The following is a 24,575-nucleotide window of genomic DNA, read 5'->3' on the forward strand; positions in this document are numbered from 1 at the left end:
GGGAGTTTCACATCAATTATATCTTTTTCCTGAAATGATGCAAAGTACAAACCCTCCCAAACATTTACATTACTGATAAAGTACTAATTAGTGCAGAGTTAGTACTTCTACTTATGTCCTTACAAATAGCCATCTTGAGCAGATTCAGGGTAACTCTCCCAGCAAACTAAAAGTTAATGGTTTGTGCTGTCTTTTTCCTTTAGTCTTGTATAATCTATGTATAATTGATGCTCTGAGTATTGTTTTCTGAATCTCTGTGATGCTGCTCCAAGTAAGTTTTTCCTCGTTCCTGTAACCCCCCCGTACTTGTGCAATCATAAAAAAGTTAACTTGATTTGGAAACATTGGTCCCAAAAGTCTCTTACATGGAATCCATAAAATAACAACTGAAAAACCTTCTCCAATCAAAACCGAAGATGTTATTGACTTACCGAACATTTTGTTCCAACGCTTACTAGAGGCACGAAATGGACATCGAATAATAGATGGACAATATCGAGACTGAGGATTGGGGTGATTCTGGCCTCCGCAGCAAGGAGTTAGGATTTAAGATAGCCCTGGAGTGAATTTGGGAAAGGATGTCATGGACTGAGATAATGGAGATGATGTATTCACATCTGACTCCCACTGAAACCACTTATTCGTAGTGATCAGAACCCATATATAGAAATGATACCACTAGCCACATCCTGTGGTCCTTGCAGTTTCTGATGCAACTTGTACACTTCCATTGATGAGAAAATCATCCAGTGTCACATTCATTTTTTATTTTTTTACTGAGGCGGTGAAAAGTATAACCCCCCCCCCCCTCCAAACATGTATATTACTAATAAAGTAGTAATTAGTGTTCAGAGTTAGTGCCTCTACCTGTGTCCTCACAAATTACCATCTTGAGAGGGTTCAGGGTAACTCGCCCAGCTAACTAAAAGGCCCAATCGGCTCTGCAGACCACAGCTGTAAAGTAATGAGTGACATTCACGGTTTTTGGGATTGGCAGCTGTTTCCGTGAATGTATCCCCCTGTGGAAGCTGTAGCTTTGTTGAACTGAAAGCTTGCATTCCAGAACTAGCTGGCTGCTAGCCAAGCCGTTACACTGTCACAGCACTTGCATCTAACAACTAGCCTGAGTACGTCTGCGTCAGGGCACTGTCGATCAGATTATTTGAATGATAAAGATTGACTACTAGTCTCTCAATCTGCCCTATCTGGATTTTCATGGCTCTGAAGGCGGGCGGATTCGAGGCTGGTGCCGCTGCTGATGACTGATGCGTCGCAGGAGAACGAGGAAGATCGGAAGCAGCCGGCTTGTGTTGGCTGTGTGCCCAGAAAAAGCGACACAACAGACTTTTAACACCATAAATTAGCACGTTGTTTTGTTGTCTCCCCTCTCACTGCGAAATAGGAACACCTCTTTTTCCCTTATTAGGGAGAGAGAGAGCCTGTGGTATGTTGAATTACCGGGTGAACGAGCAGTCTTTGGGGTACTGCAAGTCTGTGCCTTTATTGATGTTTTGCTGCACACTTTAGTGCTTGGTGGCGGAGTGGGGGGGGGGGGTCATTGCCTTTTGCTGCTCGTGCGTGGGAGGGGGTGTTGCTAGGGGGGGGCTTTGGGGTTCTAACATTTAACTGTCAGTCATTCTTTGGATGTTTTCATGGATGTTTGGGGAGAAAAAGAATTTCAGGATGTATATTGTATACATTTCTCTGACATTAAATGTACCTATTGAAACCTGTTGGTACATGTGATAACAATAACCCAATTAGCAAACTCCGAAGGCAAACCAACTGCTGTCCCATCAGTCCATCCTCAATGATCAGCAGCGATGGAAGGCACCACTGGCAGCGACATCCAAAACTGCACATCGACGCTCAACGTTACCTCCAGTGGACGGGTGTCTCCCTTCTTGCGTTACCGCATGAGGGCTGCTGACGCTGTGTAACAGGCTCAGGGAGCTGTGAATGGCGGCGCAGAAGCGCAGCGGTTCATGGAACGCTATGACAGTGCTGTTAGGAGTTTGTATGTTGTCCCCGTAATCATGTGGGTGTCCTCCGGGTGCTCCAGTTTCCACCCACATTCCAAAGCGTACGGGTTAGGGTTAGTGAGTTTCGAGGGTGCCACGTTGGTGCCGGAAACCTAGTGAGCAGCCCAGCACAGTCTTTGCTGATTTAACTTGATGCAAAAGACACATTTCGCTATAAATTAGTACTCACATGTGACAAATAAAGCTGATCTTCTCCCTCAATCTCTTCTGTTACCCTAAGAACATGAGAGGTAGGAGGAAGAGCAGATTTTCAAGTTGGCTCGAGTTTGTGATTGATCCTGGCTTAATCTTTCTGCACTCTCCCTCTGTCACTTAATTTCCTTAATATCCAGAAATCAATCTTTAAATTAATTCAGTGGCTGATCACCCAGAGTAGACCGATTCAGCAATTTCTGTCTAAAGAAGTATCATTTCAGTTCTAAATCAGCTACCTCTTTTACTGAGACTGAGTATTAGTTCTAGATTCGCCAGCCAAAGAAACATCAGCCCCTGTATCCAGCCTGTCGAGCTGTATTTCCTGAGGTTGCTTTCCTTTCTTCTAACCTGAAGAGAACATAGGCCTAGTGTAGTCAATGTTTTTAATAGAGTAAAGCTGCCATCTCTGAATCCAGTCTGTTTAATCTTTAAGTTATTGAAACACATATGAAGCGCATATATTCATCCACTGCTTATGTAGTTACAGAATAATATTAGCACAAGTCTCTGAGGGGCATAGCTTGAGGATCGACACATTGGCATAAAGTGTGAGGTGTGTGTGTGTAAGATAGTTCAATGCTACTGGCACTATTATAGTAAAGCAAACAGTGGTGTAAATATGTGAAAGAGCAGCAATAAAAGATGAAAGGTGCCCAGTGCAGGATGGCGTTTTCAGCAGTCCTCACTATGCATTGCAGGGTCTTGCGATCTGATGCATTGGAATTCCCTTTCCAGATGGTGATGGTGATACCAGGGCATTCTCAGTGCCCTGGTAGAACATAGTGAGAATGGGGGGTGGGGGGACCTCGCTTGCCCCACTCTCCTCAGGAAGTGGGGGTGCGGCTGGGCTCTCTTGACTAAAGCGGTGGTGTTGAGGGAGCAGGAGAGATCGTCAGTGATGTTGCACTCACCCATGACAAGTTTATTCGATAAACAGACCAAAACTATACACAACATTACAGGTGTGGTCTCCCCGTGGCCCCGTATAATTAAACAAGACATTCTTACTCCTGTATTCTAACCCTCTCTTCTTGTGTAGAACCTTATTGTGAGCCTTCTGAAAATCTGAAAACACCACCTTCAGCAAGTCCTGATGAAGGGTCTTGGCCCAAAAACATCAGCTGTTCACTTCTCTCTCTAGGTGCTGCCTGATCTGCTGAGTTCCTCCAGTAGCATTTGTTGCTCCACCACTATTGACTCCCTTGTAACTATTCTTCCAATCACACCCTTAACAACCACTGTAGATTAGTCAAACATGATATCCCAGTTCATATATCCAAAATGGTGCTGCTTATTTCTGTTATTTCTAAATATTTTGTTAGTATATCCTTCATTGCAGCTGTCAGGTTCTGATGTAACAGACTTGAGGGGCAGAATGGCCTCTCCTGTTCCTGAAAGGTGGGAAGGTTGAGTCACAAGGGAGATGGAGGTGAAGTGATGAAAGGAATTGCAGATATGGAGGGAACATGTTGTATATTGTATAGATCGGCAGGTTGTCCACGTCCAGTCCTGCAGAATGGCTCTCAAACAAACGCCGTGGAGGTATGATAGCTCTCAAACAAGCACTGAGGAGATACAATGGCTATCAACCAGACACTGAGAAGGTTCAATGGATCTCAAACAGGCACTGAGGAAATGCAATGGCTCTCAAACAAACACCTAGGAGATACAATGGATCTCAAAAAGATACTGAGGAGTGTGAACTCTAGCCAGTAGCTTCGTTCTTGTGCCCAGTAGCTCAGTATGAATGTAGCTCAGTAGGCTGGTTGGTGCTTGGGACACAAGGATTGCACGGCTAAGCTAAATGACAACGATTCTCGTGGCTATATCATTTACTGCAACACGTGACTTGTACCTGGATCATGTTTCCTAAACATTCTTTCCTCCCATGTTGACACTGGAACTGCTGGCTCTGGGTGCTCTGGATCACCTGTGGAGTGAAACAAAGGGTGTCTGAGATTCAGAGGCAAGAAGGCATAAGCTTAGTGTAACATCAAATACTCTAAGACAAGATATCATCACAATAAACAAACGCAGTGGCTGGAGATGCCAAGGCACCAATAACTGGTCTGTGCCAATCCTACCTGGTACTCAGTGGTTCGAGTTTTGGGATTGCTTGTAGTCGCAGTCAGCCCTGCACTGGGACCAACACTTGGTTTGAAACTGGACACTGAATGGTTTGGGTGGGATTTGGCAAAAGACATGAGCAGGGGAGGGCTCTGTAGTGATGTTTATGAGGATTGGGGATGGGCATTTGGAGGGGGAGGTGATTTAAAAGCGGTCTCTTTGGGATCAGGGATTGATTGGGGGAGTATTGGTGTGGACGAGGTGGGATTAGGATTAGGGTTCAGTTGCATTCGTCTGTTAGTGACTCGTTCAACTTCCAGCACTGCACTGAGGAGACCAGGATGTCCCAGGAATGCTAAAGTCTATTGCTCTGTGAGTACAGCAAGTTCCTCTGCAACACTGCAAACAGTACCCTGGATGGGGATTGATGTCAACGCATGCACCCTTGCCGCAGAGCATGTACCTGGGTGCTTATAGCAGGAAGTGCACTGTCATATTTACAAACTGAAGCAGAAGTGGCGCACCATTGTGTTCCACTGAGGTAAAATGTCAGTTTTCAGTCAGACAATGCTGAAAAAGATAATGCAGAGCTGGGCTGAGAAGTGGCAGATGGGGTTCGGCCCCGAAAAGTGTGAAGCGATTCACCTGGAAGGTCGAACTCGAAGGCAGAATACAAGTTTGATGGCAGCGTGAGGAATGGAGGGGTCTTGGGGTCCACATTCATGGATCTCTCAAAGTCGCCACGCAAGTTGACAAAGTTGATAACAGAAGTTTGTGTTGGCCTTCACTGAGTTCAAGAGCCACGAGGTAATACTGTAGCTCTACAAAACCGCACTTGGAACATCATATTCAGTTCTGGTTGCCTCATTATAGGGAGGATATGGAAGATTTAGAGAGGGTGCTGAGATTTACCAGAATGCTGCACAAATTGGAGAGCTTATGTTATCTTATAAGGATAGGTTGAGTGAGCTATGGCCTTTCTCTTTGGAGTGAAGGAGGTTAAGAGGTGACGTGATAGAGTTGTTAGATGATAAGAGGCATAGATCGAGTGGCCAGCCAGAGACCCTTTCCCAGGGCACAAAAACAAGGGGCCATAATTTTGACTGGAGAAGGTATAGGGGGAATGTGAGAGCTAATTTGTTTACACAGAGGGTGAGGGTGTGTGGAACATGAAGGTGGTGATAGAGGCAGATACATTAGGGACAATTAAGAGACTCTTAGGCACATGGATGATAGAAAAATGGAAGCCTATGTAGGAGGAAAGGGTTATGTCAAGTCAAATCACTTTTTATTGTCATTTCGACCATAACTGCTGGTACAGTACACAGTAAAAATGAGACAACATTTTTTCAGGACCATGGTGTTACATGACACAGTACAAAAACTAGACTGAACTACATAAAAAACAACACAGGAAAAAAAAATACACTAGACTACAGACCTACACAGGACTGCATAAAGTGCACAAAATAGTGCAGGCGTTACAATAAATAATAAACAGGACAATAGGGCAAGGTGTCAGTCCAGGCTCTGGGTATTGAGGAGTCTGATAGCTTGGGGGAAGAAACTGTTACATAGTCTGGTCGTGAGAGCCCGAATGCTTCGGTGCCTTTTCCCAGACGGCAGGAGGGAGAAGAGTTTGTATGAGGGGTGCCTGGGGTCCTTCATAATGCTGTTTGCTTTGCGGATGCAGCGTGTAGTGTAAATGTCTATAATGGCGGGAAGAGAGACCCCAATGATCTTCTCAGCCGACCTCACTATCCGCTGCAGGGTTTTGCGATCCGAGACGGTACAATTTCTGAACCAAGCAGTGATGCAGCTGCTCAGGATGCTCTCAATACAACCCCTGTAGAATGTGATGAGGATGGGGGGTGGGAGATGGACTTAAATTGATCTTAGGGTAGGTTAAAAGACTGACAACATTGTGGGCTGAAGAATCTGCATGGTGCTGGAGTGTTCTATGTTCTGCATCAAAGAACATAGATTGGGAAATCAGTTAAGTTGTGTGCTGCCTTTAAAAAAATATTTTCAGTGACTAAAGGGACTTGGATTGAATTAAGATTACTGAGGAAGAGGAGGTCTCAGTCAGGATCAAGTAATCATTATAAGGAGTCAATAGCTTGGAAATGAACCAAATGTTTTATTTTTATTCCAAGGCAATTTATAAAATTACAATATTTAAAAGATGCTTTGATAATATTTAAAGGGTATTTGGATAGAAAAGGAGTAGAGGGATACGGGCATAAAAGAGAAAATTGGTAAGTTTGAATGTTGGTAACTTTCTTGGCCAGCTAGGATGAGTCAGGCTTTTCTGTTCTATCACTCCATAACATTTAAAAATATTATTAGACAAGTCTGTTGTGGGAATGAGGTTTCTGATGTATGGAGACATGAGTTTCAAGGAAGAAGGACCAGGTTGATTAGAAAGCAAAGGCTCTACTTAGCTAGGAGCAGGCTTCCGACAGGAAGGACTGCTGGCAGGGAAGGGGCAGGTGAAAACACACAACCACGAAATTGGAAGAGAATGGAGAGGGAAAGTCAGAGATTAGCAAAGACCTGGGTAATAAACAGCCAGGGAGCACAAATGTAAAATAACCCTTTACACAATAAAGTGAATAGAAAAATGAGTAATAGCAAATTAAGCAGCTTGAGGAGCAATAAGCTTGTAAATCAAAACAATGTTTTGGAACAAGGTAATTAATTTCTGGACTGTGTTTAGGATAAGAGGGAGAACCAACAGGAATTTGCAAAATTGGTTAAGTCTGATGAACCTGATAGAGCCTTTTGATGGGGCAACTACCTTATTGAGTTTTAGGAGCAGTTGGTGGGTATTCCATCTGGGATTTCAATTTGACTTCCCATTCCGACATCAGTTCATGGCCTGCTCAGCTGCCGCAATGAAGCCATACTCAGGTTGGAGGAGCAATACCTTATATTCTGTCTGGTAGCCTCCAACCTGATGGCATGAACATCAATTTCTCTAACTTACAGTAATTACGCTCCCCCATGTCTGTTTCCCTCTCTCACCTTATCTCCTTACCCGCCCATCACCTCCCTCTGGTGCTCCACCTCCTTCATTTTCTTCCATGGTCTTCTACCTTCTCCTATCAGATACCCCCCTTCTCCAGCCCTGTATCCCTTTCACCAATCAACTTCCCAGCTCTTTACTTCAGCCCTCCCCCTCTCATGGTTTCACCTATCACCTCCCACCTTGTACTTTTTCCTCCTTTACCCTCAACTGACTTCTCTTTCTTTCTAGTCTTGAAGAAGGGTCTTGGCCCGAAACGTCAACTGTCTACTCGTGTCCATAGATGCTGCCGGGCCTGCTGAGTTTCTCCGGTATCTTGTGTGTGTGTGTTGCTTTGAATTTCCAGCAGATTTTCTTGTGTTTGTGTTTCTCATGTTTATATATGGATATTGTTCATGTGAATTTCTGTAAGCATATAATACTGTCCTGTGGAAGAGACTTATTATAGAGAAGGAAAATTATCTGTTAGCTTTGGAATTTGGCTGAGGAGGATGAGACGGAATGGGTGGGAATGCTCATGAGCAGGATGAGGCTAATGGTGTTCCATAAGGGAACTCAAACATTAACTTATTGATAAATAAATTAAAATGTTGAATAGAAAGCCATAAAGCCAAGCCCAAAGTGGGTATAAGCAAGTACCCATGGTGTGACTGTGCAATACAGCATTAAAACTCAGGGTGATGTCAAACAATTGAGCAAATTGTTACCACAGCTGCCAATGGGTTTCACTATTGACAGATCTAAGGCCATTTACTTTGGATCTAAGAGGGACAGGGCATAGTCCTTTATAAATGGCAAAAATATTGGAGCAATGAAGGTTTGAGATTTACCCTGGGTGCTGGAACAAGCAAACACGGTAGGTCATGGATTTTGGCCTTCCTGCAGTGAATGGACTGAGGCTTTGTTCCAGCTACAAAGAGATCCGATTAGACCATATCCAAGCACTGCGAGTTGATAATGGTTACTACATCTTTGCTTGCGGGTAAAGGAGAGGAGGAAGGGGTAGGGTTGGAGAGCTGAGGATAGGAGGGAGAAGGGAGTCAAAGCTGATGCTGATCAATGCAAAAGAGTTGATTAGAATAAATTTGAAAGTTTGGTGATGATTTATCAGGCAGCTCTTGCTTCTTCCAAGACCTGTAAGTAACGAGATGTCTTGTGCATCCCTACTCCCTCCGTGTCCCCCTCATTTCCCAGTTCCAACTCCCCTCATTCCCTAGAACTGCAGAGTGTCCAGATCGGTTGGATTCAGTTAGTGCTTTAGAGATCCCCAGAACTTAAACTTGTAGCTCGTGGCTTGTGGGAGCTCAGCAAATGTTGATTGCAGGGTCAGCCTGACCCAAAGAGCACTTTTTAAAAAACTGTTACTTGTTTTAGATTTGAGCACGTTCCGATAAAAGACCAGGAGTTTGTGTCAACCAGCTTATCTCAGCATAACCATTATGCAATAAAAACTGGACAAAGTGGCATTAGGACAGAAATAATATTTAAAATGTTATTCCACATATAAATCCCCCAAACACTTTAATTAGATTTTCACCTTTAACATTCCTTCTTTCTCCACACCAGCCTAGGTGCCTTGGTTAGATTGCAGCTTGTACCTTGCTCCCAAGTATCTGTTATTCCAACTGACATCCCACTCAATGATCTAATTAGTTTTGATGTTCCAATAATGTCTGCTCTCACCAGAAAATTAGATCTAGTGCAATTTTCTTCGTCTGCAGCTTATCGTGATATAAACATCCTTTTATCCCAGCGGTAGGAAACCCGGCTGTTATTGTGAATGTCTGACTGCAGCTGTCGGTTGAGCTGACAGCCTGCAGCAACCGAAGTGCAAGGCGTTACCTCGGCATTGCCGAATGGAATGAGGGTGACGTTCAGAAACTCCTTCATCCTTGCCCAGGTCGGGCAGAGTTCACTTTCCATAAACGCACGGCAGTCGGGACACAGGGTCTCGTAGAATAAACTAATGTGCACAGGCGGCCATCTTCCAGTTTCTGCAGGCGTACATCTGCTCTCACCCTAGAGGGGCGTAAGAAAGAGAATGGGTGATGCCCATATTGAGGCTTCCCTGGCACGCGAGATGGTCCAAATCCTGGCTCCCAGGCCACTGGTACAATTTCTGCTCCGGACAGGAGAGCCACAGGTGGCCAGACCAGGGCCTGAGTTACAAAGCAGTAAAAAATTAAATGTACTCACTGCCCAGTGTTACGAACGTGCCACAACTCTGAGGGGCCGAAGGGTACAAAGTAGCCCCCTCCTTTTTGAGAGTCGCAAGATCGCTATTAATTCGGGTCTGGGACCCAGGAAATGAGAGAGAATCCTCAAGGTTTGTGGAATGTGTCCTGGCCCCTCAGCAAGACAAAGCCACGGATAACGGCCATTGTCTCTTGGAGACGGAATTGTGTATTGAGTACTGTACTATTCATTGAAGCCCTCAGGGGGTGACCAGAGTGGGCTGGTTGAGGGATTGCATCATCCCAACCTGATTGACATCTGAGACCCCGTGAGTAAGGATAAAAGAGGATCTGGGGAACAACCCCTTTCAGACGCACCAGGAGAAATGCTAGAAATCCCGTGACAGCATTTAATAGCGACAGCCGGTGGGGGCCCGCGTGCGTCCTTTTCCATTTGCCTAGGAATTGGTGGGCTTACCACGGAAAAACGGCTTAGCTAAAGAAGAGGCCACCACCAACAAAATTTCGAAGGATCAACATCATAAAAAGGAAAAGCTGGCAAGTTTCAAAAATCTGTCTCTCTCCAACCAAAAAGCTGCAGCGTGAATGAACTGAGTGACTTTTATATTTCCATCGGACAATACATTATCCCCTAGACAACGATAGAGCTTATTTCTTATTGATTATTATTATACCCGCACTTTTAGATTTAGTATTGACGACGTATATTATCTGTATGTTTGCATTGATATTATTTTTGTGTATTTTTATCAATAAATACTGTTAAAAATAGTACCATCAGACTTCAACGGACCTCTCTATCTTTGCTGGTAAGTGACCCAGTTACGGGGTTTGTAACACCAGAGAGACAGAATCAGCAACCCCACCAGAAAGTTCATCCTGCCAGCAACATCCCTCGGTTGTCTGATGCTTAGCATGTGACCTGCACGTAATCAAATGTAAATACCGATCACTGATAGAAACCACATTGACCTTGAAATCATTTTGTCCAGATTGCATTGGTATCACGCTGATGATTAACTTACAAAAGGGATTCCATGTACATGCCTGTGAATTATTCACCGAAAATCGATTCTCTTACACAAGGCTGTGGGCTGTGGGTTAAGTATGGTCTTTCGTGACCAGGCAAGCTCCAGTGCAGGATCACACCCAGTCTTCCCCTTGTATCCGTCCAGTTGAGAAAGGTCAGGCGATTTCAGGGACTCCACAATGTCTCTCAGCTCAACAGTTTCAACCACCTCAACCCCGTTATCTCTGACCTCAGTTTCTCCAGGTCACCATTGCCCACTCTGTCCAACTGTTCATTGCTCAGATCCTATAACTCCAGACCTTGTCTCTCCCCAGTACTTCAATTTGAAATGCATGTTCATGGTCTCTTCACTTCCAGATCTCATTCCACACCGGGCAATCTAGTTCCATTTCAATGGTTCAATGGTTCAATTTAATGTCAGAACACATACACAATATAGAACCTGAAATTCTTCCTCTTCGCAGACATCCTCGAAACAGAAAATGTTAGAAACCCAAATCCCCCTCCCCCTCCCGTGCAGAGGCAGCAACAAAAGCACCAACTTTCCCCTTCCCCCCCTCCAATTGCTCCAGCAAAAGCATCTGCCTCCCACCCCCCCCGCCCCATGCCAGCAATAGCAAAGCCCCAGAGACCATGGTCTAGAGTCCATCAGAAACTACTGTCCATCCCCACACTTCGACATCTCAGACAGGCCTTCTCTCTCACTAACGAGGGACAGAGAGAATTCGCTCCTGCAACAGCGAGAGGGGAGACAAATAGCTCGCTGTTTCGATGTTACAATCTGCTGCGTTGCTTGTCTGAGTTCCCCGGCCTGAGGACTAACACACTCACTCACCATCGGGAGAGAGGGGAGAGAGATCACTGGAGTGCAGGGGACCTCTTCCGACAGCAGCGTACACCACCTGCTGCCTCAATCTCCCCCAACGGTTCAGCGAGGAATCGAGTCGTCCACGGTGCTGCACTCCGAAGGTGCACGTCTTCCAGCCGCACCTGGAGATATCAAAACGCCAGGCTGCTTGGCGGGTCTGAGAGCGAGAACCCACCGCTCGTGAAGAACTGTGGTCTGAGCTGCAGCTGTGGATCGTGGACTCCTGACAGGACCCCGGCCTTGAGTTTTTGATTCATTTTGTAGCTGCCCATGGAAGGCTTCGGGGACAGGAGGAAGAGTCAAGCATTCGGTTCTTTAGAGCAACAATGGTACTTGCTCCAGTAGAATATTTGTGTTTCTTGAGCAAGGAACACACTGCCAAAGGAAATCAATGGGTCAACCAGCATCTGTGAGGGGAAAGGAATTGTCTGCATTGCAGGTCAAGAACATGCATTAGGAATAATGATGAGTCTGCACTGCTCCATTTTACTATTGATGGTGAGGACCCACAAGTACCTGGGGATGCACCTGGATGACAAACTTGAGCAGAGCACCAACACAGAGGCTGTGTACAAGAAGGGCCAGAGTCGCCTCTACTTCCTGAGGAGACTGAGGTCCTTTGGAGTATGCAGGCCTCTCCTTCGCATGTTCTACCATTGTCTGTTGTCGACAGTACAATCATCTGTGCAGTGGTGTGCTGGGCAATGGCATCAACACAGATGATGCCAAAAGGCTCAATAGATAGATAGATAGATAGATACTTTATTCATCCCCATGGGGGAATTCAACATTTTTTCCAATGTCCCATACACTTATTGTAGCAAAACTAATTACATACAATACTTAACTCAGTAAAAATATGATATGCATCTAAAATCACCCTCTCAAAAAGCATTAATAATAGCTTTTAAAAAGTTCTTAAGTAGTTTACTTAAATACATTGAGTCCTAACCCCGGCACTTTAACCTATCTTACTCCTGGCGGTTGAATTGTAAAGCCGAATAGCATTGGGGAGTATTGATCTCTTCATCCTGTCTGAGGAGCATTGCATCGATAGCAACCTGTCGCTGAAACTGCTTCTCTGTCTCTGGATGGTGCTATGTAGAGGATGTTCAGGGTTTTCCATAATTGACCGTAGCCTACTCAGCGCCCTTCGCTCTGCTACCGATGTTATACTCTCCAGTACTTTGCCCACGACAGAGCCCGCCTTCCTTACCAGCTTATTAAGACGTGAGGCGTCCCTCTTCTTAATGCTGCCTCCCCAACACACCACCACAAAGAAGAGGGCGCTCTCCACAACTGACCTATAGAACATCTTCAGCATCTCACTACAAACATTGAATACAAACATTGAAACTACAATAAACTGATTAGAAAGGCGGGCTCTGTTATAGGAGTCAAGCTGGACACACTGGAGGCTGTGGTTAGAACAAAGGACCCTATGGAAAATCCTGACAATTCTGGACAATGTTTCTTACCCTCTGCGTGCCGCCTTGGCTGAACAGAGGAGCACTTTTAGTAATAAATTAAGACAATTGCACTGCTCCAAAGTGTGGTAAATGAGGTCATTCTTACCCTTAGCCATTAGGCTCTATAATGAGTCAACCCATAGCCGGGGAAGTGATGAACCCCTCCTGCTAGACTGTTTGAGGTAACTTATTTTTTATTCTCTCTACTGTGACTACAATTTCCTTTGGGATCAATAATGTATCTACTTATACAATGTGCATGAACTAATCTCTAAGTTATTGATTTGTTTCCCAATAAATATATCAATCCTCACAAAGTTTTATTGCAATGTGGACGTAAAATATATTTCAGTTCCCCTTTTTAAGTTTGCTTTCTTCTGGTGGACCCATGGATATCTTTGATTCTCAACAGTTCCCTCCTAAGATCTAAGTTTCTTTCGCTCTTAAATGTGTACTATCTTAATTGTTGGACCTGATGATGTTTTGATCCAGAGATTCTTCAGAAGCCGTGAATGAGGCATAAAATGTGATGGTTACGGCCGTTTTTAGTAGCGGTTCAGAACAAAGAAAATAACAGTAACCAACTCATACTACTGTATGGGAGGGAGAGAACAAATAACAAAAAGAAAGAAAAAATGGGAACAAGCAAACAAAGAAGTAGTGGTTGTCTTACAAAAGCTAGACAGATAATGTGATGTTCCATTATAAGAAACAATATTAAATAGTCAGGTTATGTGGTGTGACACCAGCTACTGAGAAACTTCTACAAGAGTACAGAATTAGTAATGCTACAATTACTGAAAATTCACTGAACAATTCACATATTTAGGTGATTATATTAAATTATAAGCAACCATAAGAGAAGTTAAAATACAAAAAAATAACAATTTTACCCTCTAATCCAACATGTTATCATGACACTATTTCTTGACTTTAATTTGAATGTTGTGAGCACTATAGTCAGCCACCATCTGGTGGCACTCTCAGCTTCTCTCCTGACTTCCTTCCATCATTTCCATTGGAATTGCACAACTTCCATCAATCACTACTTTCATCAGTCATGGTTTTCATCAATCATGGTTTCCATCAATTATAGTTTCCATCAATCACAGTAATTTATAAGCAATGAAGGACACTTTTTGCCTATTGAAATTACAAAATATTAACTAAATGATTCAATTTTATCCAAGTTATTAACATTTTTGTTTGATAATATTGTGCAATGTGACAGAATAAATTAAAGCATAGTTTATTGTCCTAAAATGATTCCAGTTTCAACCTATTCTTGCATATACAATTTTGGTTAATTTGTTGTTTATTTTATTTACTTATGTTGTCCTTTGATATGCAGCAAACCCTAGTGACATGCTTTTCCTCATTTCCTTTTCGATAGGAACTTCATCTTTTCCTTAGATTTAAGGTAAGTTTCTCCATGTGGTATTTCTGTTCTAGAAACTTTCAAAATACTATGATACCCAAACAAAGATCCAAGTCCAATTTGTCACAATAATGCAACAAGTTCTTAAACTCTTAAACTGAGGGCCAAAAGCTTATAGGACGGAGATTGCAAATCTGGCTGAGTGGTGCCACAGCAACAATCTCTCACTTAATGTCAGCAAAACCAAAGAGCCGATTATTGATGAATGAAGGAAGAAACCAAAGGTCCACGAGTCAGTCCTCATCAGGAGATCAGAGATGGAGAGGGTCAGTAACTTGAAATTCTTTGTCATTTCCGAGGATCTGTGGTGGGTTCAGCACATTAAGTGCCATTACAAAAAAGGCACTGCAGCATCTATATTTTCGTAAAAGATTGTGAAGATTTGGCATGTCATCTAAAACTTTGACAAACCTCTATGTTCCCTCTCTCTCCCTCTCTGTATATATATATTTATATATATATAGAATTGAATTGACTTTATTTCTTACATCCCTCACATACGTGAGCAGTAAAGATCTTTACATTAGGTCTCGACTAAATGTGCAATTTATAGTAATTTGTAATAAATAGTATGTACAACAGAACCGTCAATATGGCTTAGAAATACAATTGTATCAGCGTGAATTAATCAGTCTGGTGGCCTGGTGGAAGAACCTGCCCTGGAATCTATTGGTCCTGATTGTAGTGCTGCAGTACCATTTCCTGGATGGTATATATATTTATTATTTTGTTTTTTTTCATTTTTTTTATTGTACAATTTGTTGCGTTTTGCACATTGCTTGTTTGCCCATCTTTGTTTTGTGCAGTTTTTCATTAATTCTATTGTAGTTCTTTTTGGGATTTACTGGGAATGGCAGCAAGAATATGAATCCCAGGGTGACGTATGTGCACTTTGATAATAAATTGACTTTGAACTTTTGTTACGAAGGATGAACAACTCTGATGGGCAGAAGGGTGCAGAGTTGCTCATGCCCCCCTTTTGGAGAATCGCAAACCGTTACTATTTTGATGCTGCTAACAAGGAGAGTAAGAGAGATAAAAGAAAACATGCCAAGACAGCTGTTACTGATAACAGCTCATGAGAGAGAATGAGAGAGAGACACAGATAAGAGGTAAACAAGTTGGAACATCTGCTACTGATAAGAGAGGAGAGGAGCCATTGATTTACTGTTATTGTCTTTTGGAGAAGGATTGTTTACTTGGTACTATTCTATTCATTGAAATTCCTCGGTGGACAGCTGGAGTGGGCTGGTTTGATGAGCTAAGCCATTCAAAACTGATTGACACTTGAGACCCTGTGAGTGGGGATAAAAGTGAGGTCTGGGGTGACACCCCTCAGACGCACCAGGAGACACACTAGTGAGCATCAGACACCCACGGGAAAGTGTGGGGCTTCAGAGACCGAACGAAGGATCGGTAAATTTTAACTCACAGTGTTTATAGCAAGGCTGGTGGGGGCTTGTGTGTGTGTCCACCCTTGCCTGGGTGACGAGTGCACCACGGAAGAACGGTCTAGCTAAAGGACGGAGGGGTCATACGTGAATGGCCACAACAACAACGCATCGATGGATCAAGATCGTAAAAGGAAAGTCGGCAAGTCAATAGCTCTCTCTCTCTCTCTCTCTCTCTCTCTCTCTCTCTCTCTCTCTCTCTCTCTCTCTCTCCCTCTCTCCCTCTCTCCCTCTCTCCCTCTCCCTCTCCCTCCCTCCCACAATTGCAACACAGTGATCAACAACTACCGCAGCCTGCATGAACTGAACTGAACTTTATATTTCCATCGGACAATTCATTATCCCCTAGACAATGATAGAGCTTATTTCTTATTGATTATTATTATACCTGCACTTTTAGGTTTAGTATTGATGACGTATATTTGCATTGATATTATTTTTGTGTATTTTTACTAATAAATACTGTTAAAAATAGTATCATCAGACTTCAACGGATACTCCTATCTTTGCTGGTAAGATACCAAGTTACAGGGTTCGTAACAAGATGCACCAGGAGAAACACTAGTGAGCATCAGACACCCACGAGAAAGTGTGGGGCATCGGAGACCGAACGAAGGATCGGTAAATTTTAACTCACAGTGTTTATAGCGAGACCGGTGGGGGCTTGTGTGTGTGTCCACCCTTGCCTGGGTGACGATTCCACCACAGAAGAATGGTCTAGCTAAAGGACAGAGGGGTCATACTTGAATGGCCACAGCAACAACACATTGTCGGATCAAGATCGTAAAGGAAGGTTGGCAAGATAATAGCTGTTACTGCTTGCGCGCTCTCTTTCTCTCTCTCTCCAACAATTACAACACATCGACCAACAACTACCTCAGCCTGCATGAACTGAACTGAACTTTATATTTCCATGTGACAATTCATTATCTCCTAGACAACGATAGAGCTTGTTTATTATTGATTATTATTATACCCACACTTTTAGGTTTAGTATTGCTAACGTATATTATCTGTATATTTGCATTAATATTGTTTTGTATATTTTTACTAATAAACACTGTTGCAAATAGTACCACCAGACTCCAACGGACACTTCTATCTTTGCTGGTAAGACACCCAGTTACGGGGTACGTAACAAATTGGGGCCTCGTCTCGAGATTTGATACCAAATTGGGGGGGGGGGCCAGTCAATCGGGCTATACGTCCAGACTTTGATCTGGTTGCATGGGTAACCAGATGGGAAACCAGCAAAGATGGATATAGACAGATTTTTAGCAAATCCGACTTTGAAGGCGCTAGAGGATGCCACAAAGACGGACTTGGTGAATATTGCGAAAGGTTTAAATATCACAGAGGTGAAGTCGTCAATGAAAAAGTGGGAGATACAGAGGGCCATAGCCCAGTATTATATATCCAAGGATGTGTTCACACCTGAAGCATTGGATCTGTTCCCGGAAAAGAAACCAGTTGTTGGGGTGGTTCAGTTAGAGTTGGAAAAATTAAGGTTGGACGCGGAACAGAAGAAAAGGGAGTATGAGCTCCAGCTAAGGGAGTTAGAGGTGAAAAGGGAGAAGGAAAGAGCCGAAAGGGAGATGGAGGAAAGGGAAAAGGAGAAACAGAGGCTGCATGAGCTGGACATGGAGAAGTTAAAGCAAGAGGGAAGAGTCCCAGGGGCAGACCGAGAGGAGAAGTTTAATGTTAGTAGGGAGTTTAAGTTAGTACCTCCGTTCGAGGAAACAGATGTTGACAGTTACTTCTTGCATTTTGAAAAGGTGGCAGTGAATCAGAAGTGGCCCAGAGATCAGTGGGTGGCGTTGTTACAAAGTGTATTAAAAGGGAAGGCTCAACGGGCATATGCGGCGTTGTCTGTGGAGAAGTCTGAGAATTATGAGGAAGTAAAACAGGCTATCCTTCAGGCCTACGAGTTGGTACCTGAGGCATATAGACAAAGGTTCAGAGATTTAAAGAAAGTGTGGAATCAGATGTATGCAGAGTTTGCCTATGAGAAGGGTGTGCTCTTGGATCGCTGGTGTGCGGCAGAAAGGGTGGAGGAGGATTTCCATCGTTTCAGAGAGTTAATTCTGATTGAGGAATTTAAAGGTTGTGTTTCGGATAATATCCGGATGTATCTGAACGAGAAGCCGAATAAGTCTATATCGGAATTTGCCAGGTTCGCAGATGAATATGCCCTAACCCACAAGACAAGGTTTTCCTCAAATAAAAGTTATCAGAAAGGCAGTAGGGACGGTAGAGAAGGCCCACTGGCTAAGGTAGAGAATAAGCTGGGAGCTAGTGGTAAAGGTAAGGAGGAAGACAAGCAGGCTGGCAGGAAAGTTCCTGGCTTGACCTGTTATAATTGTGGAAAGGTTGGTCATATTGCAACTAAGTGCTTTGCTCCGAAGAAGGAGACAGGAAAAGGGAAAACAGCAGTCCCTACAGGGTGTATTGAGTCGATAAGCAAATCGACGAGAAAGGCCAAGGTAGATAAAACACGAGAGGGGCGTGAGAAATTTATTTCAGAAGGGACAGTGTCTGTGAAAGAGGGAGAAACCCCAGTTCCAGTGAGGATCTGGAGAGATACTGGGGCTGATCAGTCATTAATCCTAAGTAAGGTGCTAGATTTTGGTCCTGAGACTGGAGAGGTAGTTTTGAGAGGCATAGGAAAAGGGACAGAAGCTGTGCCTTTGCATGGGATCATTTTAAAATGTGACCTGGTATCTGGACCAGTTGAAATAGGGGTGCGGTCAGAATTACTGAGAGACGGCGTGGACGTCCTTCTTGGTAATGATTTAGCAGGTGGTGAGGTGGGGTCAGCAGTGAAACTGACAAGCAAGCCTGTGAGTGCTGAGGACCCGCCCCTGGATTCCAAGATCTATCCCGCATGCGCGATCACTCGCAGCATGTCGAGAAAGGCAGCTGAGAAAGAGACCAGTTTAAATGAGTCCAGTGTTGATTTGGCTGAGACGTTTTTACCGACCCTGTACCAAGAGGGGTTAGGGGATGGTGCAACGGAGGATAGGGAGGTGGAAAAGAGTAAAAGAGAAGAGGTAGACCTACCCTTAGCAAGAAGAGAATTTATAAAAGAGCAGGGACGTGACGAGGAACTGGTGGCATTGAGAGAGTCAGTTCTTTCTGAGACAGAGATGGAGAAAGAGCCAGAGGGTTACTACCTGAAGGAGGGTGTGTTGATGAGGAAGTGGAGGCCCACCACGGTGCCGGTCGATGAGGATTGGGCGGTGGTACATCAGGTGGTAGTTCCGAAGGTGTATCGGGACAAAATTTTGAACTTAGCTCATAAGGGACCTTTAGGTGGATATTTGGGAGTAAAGAAGACAGTGGATAGGGTTATGAAGGATTTCTATTGGCCAAACATGAGAAAAGATATTGCTGATTATTGTAAAAGGTGCCATACATGTCAGGTGGTAGGAAAGCCAAACCAGGTTATCCCTAAGGCACCTCTCAGACCAATACCCGCTTTTGAGGAGCCTTTCTCCCGAGTCATTGTGGATTTTGTGGGTCCTTTACCTAAAACTGCGAGTGGGCGACAGTACGTCATGACCATGATGTGTGCCGCTACACGATTTCCAGAGGCTGTGCCTCTGGGGAATATTAGGACCCCTGCGGTGGTGAAGGCACTCATTAAATTCTTTACCACAGTGGGGCTGCCTAAGGAAATACAGTCGGATCAGGGGAGTACATTTACATCCAAAGCATTTCAGCAAATGATGACCCAGATGGGAGTGAGACAAATTTGAGCTTCTGCATACCATCCGGAATCCCAAGGAGCGTTGGAAAGATTCCACGCTACACTAAAGACCATGATTAAAACTTATTGTCAGGAAAACGTTCGAGACTGGGATGATGCAATACCACTTCTCTTATTTGCAGTAAGGGATACAGTTCAGGAATCTCTGGGGTTCAGTCCGTTTGAGCTCGTTTTTGGTCTTAGGCCCAGAGGACCTTTAACCCTACTTAAAGAGAAGTGGTCTAGTCCGAACGTTCAAGTCAGTGTGATTGACTATGTTTTAAAATTCCGGGAAAGACTTCGTAAGGTATGCGCCTTGGCAAAAGAAAATCTTAAAGACTTCCAGACAAGAATGAAACAATGGTATGACAAACCAACGAGAGAGCAAGAGTTTCATGTGGGTGATATGGTTTTGGTCCTATTTCCTGTAGTTACCAACCCCCTACAGGCAAGGTTTCAAGGACCGTATAAAGTGATTAAGAAAATAGACTCACTGAATAATGTGATTGAAACACCTGATAGACGAAAGCCGAACCAGTTGGTTCACGTGAACATGATGAAAGGTTATCATGAAACGACCCCCGCGGTGGTCGGTGCAGGCATGAAAACTGATGAGGCAGAAAGGAGTGTTGAGGAGGAACCAGAGCGGTTTGAAAAGATAAGTATAGTACCCACCAGATTAGAGAACTCTGTTATTTTAGCAAACCTTGCTGATAAAGTCAGTCACTTAGAGCCTGAACAGAGGGAGCAGGTAACACAGCTCATTAAACGGCATATAGATTTATGTCCAGATGTTCCAAGGAGGTGTAGAGGAACAGAGCATGATGTGATTGTTACCTCGACCCAGCCTATTAAACAATCCCCCTATCAGATGAATTTGGAAAAGAGCAAGCTAGTAGGAAAAGAGATTGAGCATATGCTAGCTGCTGGTATAATGCACGAATCCTCTTCTGTGTGGGCCTCTCCCTGTGTAGTCGTACCAAAACCGGATGGTACCATAAGATTCTGTACCGATTACAGAAAGGTGAATGCTGTCACGCAGACAGATGCTTACCCTATCCCTAGGGTGGATGATTGCATTGATAAAATGGGGAAGGCGAGGTACATCACTAAGATTGACTTGTTAAAGGGGTACTGGTGCATTCCTTTAATGGACAGGGCTCGAGAAATTTCAGCCTTTGTCACCCCATCCGGGTTTTACGAGTACAATGTTTTGCCGTTCGGAATGAAAAATGCACCAGGGACATTCCAGAGGATGATTGACACAGTGTTAAAAGGGTTAACCAACACCAAGGCTTATATTGACGATGTGGTAGTTTGGAGTGACACCTGGGAGGAGCACATTAAGGCTGTAGAAAACCTATTTAAAAGAATGTCTGCAGCCCAACTTACAGTGAACCTTGCAAAGAGTGAATCTGGTCTTGCCACAATCACGTACTTGGGGTATGTGGTAAGAAAGGGGCAGTTGGCTCCTGTGCAAGCAAAAGTACAGGCTATTTCCGAGGTTCCTGAACCCACCAATAAAAGGGCACTGAGAAGATTTTTGGGCATGGTGGGATACTATCGAAAATTCTGTAAAAATTTTGCGGATATTGCTCTCCCACTTACAAAACTCCTATGGAAGGAGGAAAAATTTGAATGGAGCAATTCTTGTCAGAATGCTTTTGAAAAGTTAAAAACCATATTGTGCCATCACCCTGTGTTAAAGGCACCTGATTTGTTAGAACCCTTCTCCCTGGCGACTGATGCAAGTGATGAGGCTGCAGGGGCAGTCCTATTGCAGAAAGCAGGGGATGGAGTGGAACACTCAGTAGCGTATTTCTCTCGGAAGTTCAATGTGCATCAGAGGAATTACTCTACCGTGGAAAAGGAATTGTTGGCACTTGTTTTGGCAATACAACATTTTGAAGTGTACATTTGTTCAGCGCAAAGACCCTTAATTGTTTATACAGATCACAACCCGTTGGCATTCCTGGCTAACATGAAAAATAAAAATAGGAGGTTATTAAGTTGGAGTCTGATGCTGCAAGAATTTGATATTAAGATACAGCATATTAAAGGAAGTGGTAATGTAATTGCTGACAGCTTATCTAGATTGTAAGTTGAATGTATATCTGTATTGCTCTATAGTTAAAAAAAACTTCTGTATTTTGTTAGATTCTGTAATTCTATAAGACTCTGTATTAGTTAATTTTCCCCTTTGGTGAAAATTCCTAGAAGGATGGGGGTGTTACGAAGGATGAACAACTCTGATGGGCAGAAGGGTGCAGAGTTGCCCATGCCCCCCTTTTGGAGAATCTCAGACCGTTACTATTTTGATGCTGCTAACAAGGAAGTAAGAGAGACAAAAGAAAACATGCCAGGACAGCTGTTACTGATAATAGCTCATGAGAGAGAATGAGAGAGAGACACTGATAAGAGGTAAACAAGTTGGAACATCTGCTACTGATAAGAGAGGAGAGGAGCCATTGATTTACTGTTATTGTCCTTTGGAGAAGGATTGTTTACTTGATACTATTCTATTCATTGAAATTCCTCGGTGGACAGCTGGAGTGGGCTGGTTTGATGAGCTAAGCCATTCAAAACTGATTGACACTTGAGATCCCGTGAGTGGGGATAAAAGTGAGGTCTGGGGTGACACCCCTCAGATGCACCAGGAGACACACTAGTGAGCATCAGACACCCACGGGAAAGTGTGGGGCTTCGGAGACTGAACGAAGGATCGGTAAATTTTAACTCACAGTGTTTATAGCGAGGCCGGTGGAGGCTTGTGTGTGTGTCCACCCTTGCCTGGGTGATGATTCCACCACAGAAGAACGGTCTAGCTAAAGGACGGAGGGGTCATACTTGAATGGCCACAGCAACAACACATCGATGGATCAAGATCATAAAGGAAGGTTGGCAAGACAATAGCTGTTACTGTTTGCGCGCTCTCTTTCTCTCTCTCTCTCCAACAATTACAACACATCAACCAACAACTACCTCAGCCTGCATGAACTGAACTGAACTTTATATTTTCATATGACAATTCATTATCCCCTAGACAACGATAGAGCTTGTTTATTATTGATTATTATTATACCCACACTTATAGGTTTAGTATTGCTAATGTATATTATCTGTATATTTGCATTAATATTGTTTTGTATATTTTTACTAATAAACACTGTTGAAAATAGTACCACCAGACTCCAACGGACACTTCTATCTTTGCTGGTAAGACACCCAGTTACGGGGTACGTAACACTTTGAAAAGTCAATGACATGTTTTAAAAAGTACAGGACCCATTGCGGCTCTCCACAATGAGCTGAGATGATGAATGAATAGGGAAAATATCTGGATTTAAACAATTAATAAGAAAGCACCTTCAATGGTAGCAGCATGTAAGTGCCATCACAAAGACGGCATGGCATCACGACGACGTCCTTAGAAGTTTGCGTACATTGGCACATCATCGAAAACTCTGACCAACTTTTATTGATACACATGGAAAGTAACCTGACTGTTTGCATCACAGCCTGGTCTGGAAGCACCAGTGCCATGGAATGGCAGGTGGTGGACACAGCCCAGTCCATCACAGGCAAAACCCTCCCCACCTTTGAGCACACTTACAAGGAGCACTGCCACAAGAAAGTAACATCCATCATCAAGGACCCCCCCCCCCCCCCCATCCAAGCCATCCTGCTACTGTCATTGGTTATAAGACACAGGAGCCTTGGGTCCCATACCACCGGGTTCAGGAACAGTTACTACCCCTCAACAATCAGGCTCCCGAACCAGCATGGACAATTCACTCAGCCCAATGCTGAACTGTTTGCATGATCTATAAACTCACTTTTAAGGACTTCACAACTCAAAGTCTCAGTATTATTTACTTGTAATTATTTTTTTTATTTGCACTATTTCCCATCTTTTGCACATTGGTTGGTTGTTAGTTTATGTATAGTTTTTCATAGACTCTTTATTTCCCAGTAAATGCCTGGAGGAAAATGAACGCCAAGGAGAAGCTGCTGGCGTGTACGTACTTCGATAGTACATTGACTTTGACTTTGATGCAGGTTAACTTCTCTGCAGGATTATTGACACTGGCAACATTTCAATGTATTGAATGTGTGTGATATTCTAACAAGGGAATTCTTTTACCTTGCTTTTTTGCTCAAATTTTACACCTGCACAAAAGCCTAGCTTAAGGATCGAAAATGGACTTGAGTATCAGAAATCATATCTGATACTATAATTAGCACTCATTATGGAAGGTAATATATCAAATGGCAGGCCCTGGAGAACCGAGATCTAGAAGTACAAGTGCACAGTTCCTGGTAAGTGGCAACGCAGGTGGACAGGGGGGTGAAGCAGGTGTTTGGCTTGCTTGCTTTCATTGGTCAGGATGCTGAACACAGGAGTTGGTCTGTTTTACAACTGTGCAGGACGTCAGTGTGACCACAATTGGACTTTTGCATACTGTTCCAGTTGGCAAGATAAAGAAGGGGGATCATAAACTGGAAAGGGTGTGTGGTGAACTAGATATACCTGTCTGACTGCTCCTGTGGCTCCTCCCACAGACCCTGCTGACTGCTCCTGTGGCTCCTCCCACAGACCCCCTGCTGACTGCTCCTGTGGCTCCTCCCACAGACCCCTGCTGACTGCTCCTGTGGCTCCTCCCACAGACCCCTGCTGACTGCTCCTGTGGCTCCTCCCACTGACCCCTGCTGACTGCTCCTGTGGCCCCTCCCACAGACCCCTGCTGACTGCTCCTGTGGCTCCTCCCACAGACCCCCTGCTGACTGCTCCTGTGGCTCCTCCCACAGACCCCTGTATAAAGGCGACTGTGGGCTGCTGCTCTCCCTCATTTTCCCCAGGATGTAGTGCTGTTTATTCTTCCAGTCAATAAAAGCCGATAACTCGCTTCCTAAGTCTCAGCGTGAGTTATTGATGGTGCATCAGGGTGCCAAAAGATTCTTACTTACTGTGCATTACACCAGTGGCGTCGAGGGCAGCAATGAAGGAACCTCCATCTCCGGCGGTGTTCAGGGCTTCCCTCAT

At 44.0% G+C, this 24,575-nt stretch overlaps 1 protein-coding gene across 1 annotated transcript in view; it reads right to left on the reverse strand.

Annotated features, from left to right (window-relative positions):
- Positions 1-24,575, reverse strand: part of LOC140740324 (gamma-interferon-inducible lysosomal thiol reductase-like) — a 32,385-nt gene extending 7,810 nt beyond the window's left edge. Inside the window, exons 1-4 of the mRNA XM_073069476.1 lie at positions 24,500-24,575; positions 11,510-11,703; positions 9,175-9,351; positions 4,093-4,167 (exon numbers count right to left, since the gene is read on the reverse strand). Coding sequence (XP_072925577.1) covers positions 4,093-4,167; positions 9,175-9,351; positions 11,510-11,703; positions 24,500-24,575 — 522 coding nt within the window. The remainder of the gene's footprint in view (positions 1-4,092; positions 4,168-9,174; positions 9,352-11,509; positions 11,704-24,499) is intronic.

The sequence above is a fragment of the Hemitrygon akajei genome, chromosome 16 (genome assembly GCF_048418815.1).
Source record: "Hemitrygon akajei chromosome 16, sHemAka1.3, whole genome shotgun sequence".
NCBI lineage: Eukaryota > Metazoa > Chordata > Chondrichthyes > Myliobatiformes > Dasyatidae > Hemitrygon > Hemitrygon akajei.